The sequence below is a fragment of the Tupaia chinensis genome, unplaced genomic scaffold, assembly GCF_000334495.1.
Source record: "Tupaia chinensis unplaced genomic scaffold, TupChi_1.0 Scaffold143913_1, whole genome shotgun sequence".
Taxonomy (NCBI): domain Eukaryota; kingdom Metazoa; phylum Chordata; class Mammalia; order Scandentia; family Tupaiidae; genus Tupaia; species Tupaia belangeri.
Window position 1 is genome coordinate 3,007,201 of NW_006203764.1, and position 10,595 is coordinate 3,017,795.

General features: G+C 47.1%; 1 protein-coding gene across 1 annotated transcript in view; it reads right to left on the reverse strand.

Annotated features, from left to right (window-relative positions):
* Positions 1 to 4,068: 4,068 nt before the first annotated feature.
* Positions 4,069 to 10,595, reverse strand: part of UBR7 (ubiquitin protein ligase E3 component n-recognin 7) — a 22,497-nt gene continuing 15,970 nt past the window's right edge. The window contains exons 10-11 of the mRNA XM_006165410.2: positions 7,097 to 7,158; positions 4,069 to 5,166 (exon numbers count right to left, since the gene is read on the reverse strand). Coding sequence (XP_006165472.1) covers positions 5,074 to 5,166; positions 7,097 to 7,158 — 155 coding nt within the window. The 3' untranslated portion in view covers positions 4,069 to 5,073. The remainder of the gene's footprint in view (positions 5,167 to 7,096; positions 7,159 to 10,595) is intronic.

The window sequence follows — 10,595 nt, forward strand, 5'->3', positions numbered from 1 at the left end:
TGTACTGGTGGGGCACCCAGAGCAGAGCCTCATCTTCAAGATGGAGATAGCCTGAGCTGACTGAGCTGACTGCAGACTCTAATCTCTGTGGAGCAAGTCACCCTGAGCTAAAGGTGTTTACATTTGCTTATTTCTTCTGTGAGAGAGAGACAGGGCAAGAACCCATGACAGGGTCTCCACACTGATCCTCCCTAGTCTCAGCCAGTCCTAGTCACTGGCGCACACACCTGGCATGCACAGGGAGACCTTGGGATGTGAACCCAGGACTTTCTTACTGGGTCCAGCATCACCGAGCACTACATTACTCCTGCACCACTGGCTCACCATGGTGAGCATCAGTCTTCCTCCCATTCTCAGGTTAAGACACTCCTCAATATTTGGGTGCCCCCTGACATCCTCCCATTCCCTAGGGAGGCTGGGGCTCTCTTTTCCCACAGGTTAAGACAGATGGGGACAGTGACATCTTGCTTCTACTTCCCTGCCCCACCTTGCCCTGCTGCCATCACCTGTATCCCCTGCCCTGCCTGTTCTGAGCTGCTTCCAGACAGAGGCAGGTGCTGCCCTCCTCTGGCCCACCTCCCCCAGCCCACCTCCTTATGCCACCTCCTGTCCCCAGCACTGCCTACCAGAAGGCTGAGCTGGAGTCATGTTCCTTGGACAGTAACAAAACCCCTTCCTGGCAGTGAGGCTGCTGGACGAGGGTCCAGTTCTGTCATGTAAGTCTTAAGTAATTTTAAAACAGAAGACCAAGAGCCAAGGTGAGCTTTCCAGGGAGAGGAGGGGAGCTGAGATGGGCACCCCACCACAGTAAACCTCAGTGGGCACCATCTGAGTTGCACCCAGGGTAAGAAAGGATGCAAGACTATGCAGAGTAGGACTGGCCCTGTGGCCTAGTTGTTAAGGGAGTCAGATTCCACGTGGCAGGTGGTGTGGTTCCAGCCTGGGGACACTGCAGGTTTCCTGGCATTGGGATTACATGCCTGGAGTGTTCGGCTACGTAAGCAGTCTAGGCTCAGGGGCACTTCATGTGCCTACGTCTGATTCACCAGGCGTGACAACTGCAAGGTTGAACAGCCTATAAGGAGGAAAAACACAGGCACGTTGACGTGTGTACCCAAAATCCCGACAAGAGAGGAGGGCGGAGGATTGTGGTGTGACTATGCCCTATTTGGAAGTGTTTTCTTCCTCTCCCTGTGAGCACAGGTAGCCTCTGACAATTAAAAAAAAAAAAAAAAAAGTACAGGCCACTGCTCATCCCAGTCTCAGGGCCCGCCTTACCCTACAAACAGTGCTTGAGGTGGAAGGAGACCCAAACAAGGAGTAGGTTCTAAACCTTCCCAGCTTGGCTCATGGAACTGCTAGTCCATGGGATCTAGGAGCCGTGAGGTCCAAGGCAGAGATACGTGAGGGAACCCAGGAGGCTGGCTCCTGAGGGAGAGGGAACAGAGTAGCAAGAGCCCTGGGCCTGTTGGAGGAGGAAAAGGAAAGACCAGGGTGTCTCCAAGTAGGGCAGTTGGGGCAGAGTGCAGGCTGGTGCTAGAACCCTCCCCACTCCAGAAGGAGCCCCCACCCCCTACACCTCCCAGACACAACACTGGGAGACAGCCACATCAGATCTCTGGATGGAAAGCCAATGGAGAAGTCCCAAAAAAAACATCTAGCCTTTTTCCACAGGAAAAGACAAGGACTGGGAGAACTGAGAAAGTGCTGTGTGAGGTCATGAGTACTCTGCTACTAGAAGAGTTCAAAAGCAGAAGCTAGGGAACTGTACAAGTATTCTCTGCTCTGGACAAGTCCATAGTTTGCATGAGCTTCAGGCAAGGCTTGATCCAGTGACTCTCTGCCCAAACCACTAAATCTGGTTTCTCTTGGCCTTCCAGGACGCGACTTCCTCCAAAGGTTGGCTCTCCTAGTGCTTACAAGCTTTATACCCTCGGCTGAGAGGGGGCGTGATCCGTCTCTCAGTCACACGGCAGGGAAATGGAAGGTTAGTGCCCCACCTGGAAACTGGGGCACTGCCAACAAGAGCAGAGGCATGAAAGCCGAGTGGCCGAGACCAGTGCAGGTCCCCTGTAGGACCATCTAGAGAGAGATTCTGGTCTTGCAGGGTGAGGTTGGATAACTTTTCAAGTCTTTTCCTACCCGGAAATCCTGTGGCTGAAAGGTGAGAACAGACACCAAGCAAATACCCACAGGTTCAGGGCAGTAAGGTGCCAGTAGGGTCGGTGCCCTTCTGGGTTCCCCCTCAAACCAAAGCCTGCCTCTTGCAGCAGCTTCAAGGTGGCCCAACTGGCAGCCTTAGTGGCGCCTCTGTCTGCCAGGCCAGCTTCCTGGTGCTGTGCTCACTTGGATGGCTTTCAATTTCCTTCTGCTTCACTAGCCACCTTTTAGGGAGCTGGGTGCACTGCAAGGCTCCTGGCGTTGAGAGTACACGTCTGGAGTGTCTGGCTATGTGAGCAGTCCAGGCTCAGGGGCATTTCATGCACCTACGTTTAATTCGGCAGAAATGTCAACTGAAGCTTGACAAACCTGTAAGGACGCAAGAGGGTAGTGAGGCCACAGGTGGGAGGCCAAAGGACAGCTCACGTGTGTGTCCTCCCCTCTCTTTGTACTCACAGCAGACCCAGAACACTGTGATCGGCTTTGCTCTGCTGTTCAGATCCCAATAGGAAGCGTAGCCCCTGGCCACAGTGGAGCGCTTCCCAGCAGTGGAGGGTAGGGTATGGGGTGGGGGGCCTAGTGTGAAGGAGCTCTGCTGGGACCCATTTGCGAGGACAGCAGAAGAGTCGCAAACCAGCAGACATCATGGCCTGACCCCTCTGTTGAGAGCAGCACCCAGGACAGACACGGCACGTCATGGGAGTGCTCGGGTTATACACCTGCTCTGCCAGCTACTGCACAGGGAGGCTGTGGGAGCTTGAGGGAGACTGAAAACAACCTGAAAAGCAACTATTCTGAATGGTTTTATTTAAATTTTACAGAAACCTGATTGGAGTTAAGCATGTAATCGTAAGTCCAGTAACAATTTCTACAAAAATGCACATACAATGCCAGATTCCTTAAAAGCAACTATCTTTTTTTGTTTTGCATAAAACATGCATTAATATCAACTGCCACATGTTGGCCAAAGTCAGTCTCTGCAAGAAGAGACAATCCGATATAGTCAGTAAGAAAATTAGTTGTGAACAGGTACAAAAAGAGGTTTTCTGGCTCCTGTAAAAGGAATAGGATCTTCCATCAAGCCAGCCCTGCAGCACCGGGTGACCTGTGCTACTGTGCTGTGCCATGCCGCACCACCTCCAGGACTGGTCCTGCCCTCCTCCAGGAAGTACAGTGTCCGAGTAGTGAGATGAGACACGGGAAACATTCAGGACACACTGGTCCACCAATAGTGCAACCTTGCCAAAGGGGTTCGGCCACCTCAGACCCAGAAGAGTTCCCAAACTATGAGCTATAAACAATCCCTGAACCCCTAAGCTTTGTAACTGAGCCCCCTTCACAGGGTTCCCAGCACCTTCTGCCACCATGAGACGTTCTGGCCCCACGCATCACTCTTCCCGAGGGTCTGTGATCAGACTACCAAACACCATGGGTTGTACCATTTCTTTGAGACCTGGACCTTGTGCAGGCCTGGTTCATCTTGTCCAGGGAGTGATGGGCACTCACACACGACTGCTAGACAGGGAAGTAACAGTAACGTACACAGGCGGCACCTGGGCCTCATGTGCGTTTGGTGACATACTTCCAAGTGTGTCATCTGTTGACAGGAAAGACCCTGTTCCTTCAGAGAGAGCACCCAAGAGCTCGTAATTATGGTTTTCACCTAGATTGAGGGGTTTAAAGAGATTTCATACTAACTGAAAAGACTTCCTCTCAAACACAGGGTTTCACACAGCGTTCCGAAAGGACCTCAGATCTCACTGTCACGGGAAACCAGCTGCGGGGATTAACGTCTATGTACAGAAAACTCACCCGCACCACCCGCCGAGGTCTTGTTGGGAATCACTTCCACAGCAGGATAGTCACTGCCCTGCCACTGTCAGTGTCTTTTTCTTCTCAGCAAAGATCCAAGGGGGAAAATCATAATTTATTGGGGTTTTGATAACATTTTTATAACAGAACAATATCAAAATAGGTCCATTTTTAATATATGCTTATGAATATCCCTGATAATATAAAGAAATCCAGAGGACTTTGTAAACCACCAAGATTTCACAGGGGTGATACCCGGTCTGTTAATATATTTGAGGCAGCAGAAGAGGGGCTAGTGTACCGGCAAGCCTCCAGGAAGCCCGATGAGCACCGCAGCACTGACATTCTGATATCCAAGTGCCGGGCGAGTCACGAAGGGAAATGTCACTTTAACTTTATTAGTAAAATTTGTAGCAAAGTTTGCTTCCTCAACCCTGTCATCGGCCAATCTCCCTGACAATGACAGACATCCAGGCCAGAAAATCATCAGTTCTGGTTACTCGAGAGGTTTGGCCCAGAGAAAAGAAGTTCCACCATCCCTTCTAAGCCATGACCAAACCTCAGAGAGCAGGGATGAGGAAGAAAGAGCAGACTGGGCTTGAGGAAGCGTTGACCCAAGACACCACGACTGTAGGGGTGGGGTGGCCTACAGAGGGTCCAGCTGACCGGAAGTGAACCTTCTGTGATGCCCACACAGAGGTCCTGGAAGGCAACAGCTCTGTGGCAAAGTACACACAGTTGGGAGTTAAAGAACAAATTGTTAAAAAAGGAACCAATTTGCTTTCTCAAAACCAAATCAAACTTCTTAAAACTTAGAAGCAAATAACCCTGGGTATTTGGGAGAAAGGGAGCTGAAGTCTGTGGAGTGAGTTGCATTTAGCTGAGTCATAAGAAGAATGCTGGTTGTGAAATCAGCATAAACACTGTGGCTACTGTAGTTAAGGAGAACTGAGGGAGCTCAGGCCAGCTCAGGCCGGAGGAGGCCTCTTCAAAGAGAGGACGGAGGACGGAAAGGGACCGACTGTGAAACAGGCCTCTTTTATTCCTGGAACAGTAAGTGGTATTTCCGCTGGCCTGCATGAGAAAGCTTCACACTCCACTCTAGCTGCAGTAATACTGCATCCCATCCACTCTCCTTCTCTTTTTAGACTGAAATTCTTCAAAGAACTGCTGAATGTCCTCTCTCTTAACCACCTGTTGATGAAAAGCAAAGGTTAGGAAAGGGGATTTCTTTACAGACACCAATAAAAGGTCATAAGCTCCCCAAATAAGTCAGATCATTTTGCTGATCAGAATGAGTTTAGGGCCTTCCCTGTAGCACAGCAGTTAAATGCTACACAGAGTAAGCCGGATCCCACATGGCTGACCAGAGTTCAAGTCCTGGCTCCAGCAAATGGAAAAATACACCAAGCCTGTGTTGTGCATGTGCCTAGGATCTTTTTTTTTTCTCTAGGGCACACGCATAGGCCTTCTGTCATTAAACATATGTATATACATATACACACAAAAATCATCTTTTATATGTGTGTGTGTGTGTATGTGTGTATATGCAATTAATTATACTCTCCATTTTATAGGAAGAGACCATCCAGGCTCACAGAGGCAGACCTGCATAGAGATGCACGCTAGGCAGCACAGCAAAACAGTTCAAAGCTTCGGTCCTATCACCTGCCTCAGTTCCCTCATATAAAACAAGATGGAAGCAGCACCTATCCAACAGGCGCACTTAGGATCAGAGGAGCCCCGATGTAAGCCACGGCCCAGCCCACGTGAGTTATGTCAGCTGAAATGAAGAGCGGCAGAGCAGCGCCCGCCAAGACCAGGTCTATTCAGAGCATGGCTCTTGCCCTGCTGCAGTGGCTGTCTTTCTGACCCGCTGACACGCCCACAGAAAATAAAGTGGTTTTTTTTGTTTTGTTTTGTTTTTTTGAGACATTTTTGCTATAGGGCGCATGCGCTTGCCAGAAAGGAGAGAGAGACAGGGAGATAGAAAGCTAGAAATCCCTTCTCCTCTTGGGATCTTGGGCATGCATAAGAGAGAGGCAGAGAGGGGGATGTAGCGGGGATGGCCATGCTATCATCCCTTCTCCATTTTCCTCTCAGGATTTTGGGCACAATTTTCAAGCTACCAGGTCTAGGACTTGAACTGCAGTCAGCCATGTGGAAGTTTAGTGCCTTAACCACCATGCCACCTGCTAGCCCCATAAGCTTTGCATTTTTAGTGCATAAAATGGATTTACTAAAAATTGTTTATTTTCCCAGCTGTTTCTGTTTACACAGCAAACCTCTTAATTTGGGATCTTGAAAAGGGATAAGTTTTTTGTCTCCTCCCCCCCCTTTTTTTAACATCCTCCACTGTTGATATAGAAGAAAGCAAAAGTCTCAAAGCAAAACACTTTGGGACCAGCAGTTGGCATAATGGCTATGTCGCTGAATTCCCATGTAGTCGACCACGGTTTGAGTCCCGGACCCGATGGCTTAAAACTCATGCGGGGCACATGTGTGTGCGTACCCAAGATCCCAAGAGGAGAATGGAGGAGAAGGGGTTGTGGTGTGGCCATCCCCCTAGGGGGTGATTTCTTGCTTTCTGTCTCTCTGTCTCTCTCTGTCTCTCTGGCGAGCACACGCGGCCTATAGCAAAAACCTCTCCAAATATAAAAATAAAAATCAGCAGAATTAGAAAATGATTCCTTCCTGGGCCAGCAAATGGCATAGTGGTTACATTGCTGGATTCATACATGACTGACCATGGTTCGAGTTCTGGCAAAACACTCTATAAAAATAAAAAAATAAAAAATAAAAAAAAGAAAGAAAAGAAAAGAAAAGAAAAGAAGCTTGATTCTCCTAATGGCCTTCTCCTAAACTCCAGCTAGCCTCTCCAGGTCCTGTGTGACTGTCCATGCCCCTCATTATGTGGGGACTCCTACCACATCCATCTCTTGGGGTTGTATCACCCCTTACTAACTTTCCTCACCTTGCCAATACCCCTAGAGTTAGTCTCTGCATTTAACTCTAAAATACCTCTTAAATTTAAGTCACCCATTTGTTTTATAATCATTACAGGAACTAAACAAATGCTTTAAAACTTACGTGGCTATAATTAAAATGCTTTAACTCCACATACCGTGCCTTCATCAGCAAATCTCTTGAGATAGTCTTTAAGTTCAGTCTTCAAGTCATTGTATTCTAAATGGAAACCACAAAAGAACTTAGTTTAGATAAGCCATTTGCTTTTAAAACCAAAAGATTTTTTTTTTTGCCATTGAAAACTGAGTATGTTAATAGTTTAAAACAAACTTTTCTTAAGTGAAACTTGGATAGAAACTTGATCCCATACTCTCCCCAATTTCCCAAACTTCGTTTTCTTATCTGGAATCCTCTTTTCTTTAAAAAAGAAAAAAAAAGGGTGAGCAGGTGGTGTGGTGGTTAAGGTGCTTGATTCGATTCTCCAATCTCCTTTTTTTGGGGAGGGGTTTATGCTAATAGGGAACATGTGCTCGCCAGAAAGAGACAGACAGAGAGACAGAAAGCAAGAAATCACCTCCCTGGGGGGGGGGGGGGGGGGGCGCAACACACACCAATCCCTTCTCTTCTCAGGGTCTTAGGCACGCACACACACACCCCTGGCATGAGTTTAAGCCACTGGGTCAGGGACTCGAACTGCAGTCGACTACATAGCCATTAGGCCAACTGCTGGTTGGTCCCAAGGTGCTTGATTTCACAGGGCTGACCATGGTTAGAGTCTCAGACCTGGTGGCTTGCTTTCTTTCTTTCCCTCTCTTTTGCTGGTCAAATTAAAATAATAATAATAAATAAAAATTAAATGAGCTAATTCTTTAAAAAAAATTAAAAAGGGCTAGCAGGTAGAATGATGGTTAAGGCACTGGATTACCACATGGCCAACCACATTAAAGTCCTTCTGGACCTGGTGGCTTAAGAATCACACTGTGGGATGGGGGCCAGCAGGTGGCATCGTGGTTAAGGTAACTGGACTCCCACATGGCTGACTGTGGTTCAGATCCTGGACTTGGTGTCTTGCTTTCTCATTTTCCTTCTCTTTTTCTCTCTGCTTCTCTCTCTTTCTGGTGAGCACATATATAGCTAATTTAAAAAGTAATAAATAACAATAAATAAAGTAAAATAAGTAATTCTTAAAAAAAAAAGATCACATTGGGGGAACGAGCAGATGGCATAATGGCTATGTTGCTGGACTCCCATATGTTCCACCATGATTCAAGTTCTGGATCCAGAGGCTTGAAAATCATGCCAGGCACATATGCATGTGTGCCCAAAATCCTGAGAGGAGAGCGGAGAACAGATTGCAGCGTGGCCATCCCTCCTGGGGGTGATTTGTCACTTTCATCTCTCTGTCTCCGTCTCCTCTCTAGCAAGCACATGTGCCCTATAGCAAAAGTTTCTCTTAAAAAAAAAAAAAAAATACTGGGCAAGTATGTGTCCAAAATCCTAAGAGGAGAATGAAGGAGAAGGGACTGTGGCATGGCCATCCCTCTGGAGGTGATTTCTCACTTTCCCTCTGTCTCTCTCTGGTAAGGGTGTGTACCCTATGGCAAAAACCTAAAAAGTAAATCAAAGAAAATAAATAAAAAACAGGTAAAGTGGGGGTACGGCAGGTCCACAAATGGGTCCATGTGGGAGGAACCCAATGGGTCCTGGGTTCACATCTTGAGACCTCCCTGTGTATATCAGGTGTATACACAGGCCTGTGATCTGGCTGAGAAGACTAGGGCTAAATTGCTCTGTTAGGATCCTGTTGGGGTGCCTATTTCCCTCTGTCTCTCTCCCTCAGAAGAAATACATCAGTAAACTTAAGAAAAAGAGATAAGAATTTTTAAAACGTCTTCTCTATTCTCTAGAGTTCTAATACTTGAAATCTCAAGTATTGGACTTGTCAAACATTAAGGTTTTTCTTCTTTCTTTTAGTAGATTTTTGCTATAGGGTGCATGTGATGGCTAGAGAAACATAGCAAGAAAGGAAAGGTGAGAAATCACCCCCCAAGGGGCGATGGCCATGCTACAGTCCCTTCTCCTCCAGTCTCATTTGGGGTTTTGGACACATCCACACACAAGCCCAACGGTTTTCAAGCTGCTGGGTCTAGGACTTGAACCAGAGAGGCGGCGATATGGAAATCAGCACCCTAATCACCACGTCAATGGCTTGCCAACCCCAAACATAAGTTTTAAAAAGCATTCATTTGGGGGACCAGCAGTTGGCATAATGGCTATATTGCTGGACTCCCATGTAGTTGACCGCAGTTCGAGTCCTATACCCAGTAGCTTAAACTCACACCAGGCATGTGTGTGTGCGTGCCCAAGATCCCGAGAAGAGGATGGAGGAGAAGGGACTGTGGCATGGTCATCTCCCCTGGGGGGGGGGTGATTTCTCACTTTCTGTCTCTCTGTCTCTCTCTGTCTTTCTGGCAAGCGAACGCACCCTATAACAAAACCTCTCCCCCCAAAAATTAAAAATAAAAAAAATAAATAAAAGCATTCATTTGGGCCAGCCAGTGACACAGTAAAGGCTCTGTATCCCACATGACCTACTCTGGAGTTTGAATCCTGTACTGAGCAGCTTGAAAAACACATTGAACACATGTGTGTGCATGCCCAAAAAAATCCCGAGAGGAGAGTGAAAGAGAAGGATTGTACCATGGCTACCTCCCCCGAGAGAGGTGCATTCTCACTGGCTCTCTCTATCTCTCTCTGGTGAACATACACACCCAATAGCAAAACTCAAAAAACAAAACAATGTATTCACTCACTTAACAGTTTGTATTATGTACAAGGCACCTACAAAAATCTTTTAGATGCAGCTTCTATCCTCCAAAAGCTTTTAGTCTAATAAGGGCAAAAGGAAATTAATCAAACAGTATAAATAAAAGACACAAAAGGGACACGAGGCAGTAGTAGCATCTGAGTGGAAGCTGTCTGGGGCGGAAATCACTGAAGTAAGCTGACATGCTTGGTGGGGAGTGTAAAAGCCTACAATTACAAGTTCGGGCCTATTTTCCCCTCTCTTGGTTTCCTGTGAACCACTGATGCAACCTCAAGAACTGTCAAAAGGTGACATGCTTTGCTCAAAATGATGACATGCAATGCTCAATGAAAACTACTTCAATGAATGAAAAATGTTCTATATTCTTTTTCATACAACTACCCTTAATCAAAACAGTACATGTTGTGATATGTCAAGCATATAATTATTCTCGCACATAACTCAGATTCAATGCTAATAGCAGCTGAACACTAGGCAACATTAAAATCGAGCAGCAGGTGGCGTGGTGGTTAAGGTGCTGGACACTCCCACATGGCCGACCGCCATTCGAGTCCTGGACCTGGTGGCTTCCTTTCTAACTTTCCCTCTCTCTCTTTCTCTGTATCTCTTTCTGGTCAAATTAAAAAAGTAAATGAATGAATAAATCAAATTAAATAAATAATTCTTTCTTTTTTTTCTTTTGGAGAGGTTTTTTGCTATGGAGCGTGTGTGCTCGCCAGACAGAGACAGAGACAGAGACAGAAAGCAAGAAATCACCCCCCAGGGGGTATGGCCATGCTGCAATCCCTTCTCCTCCATTCTCCTCTCGGGATCTTGGGCACACACGCAC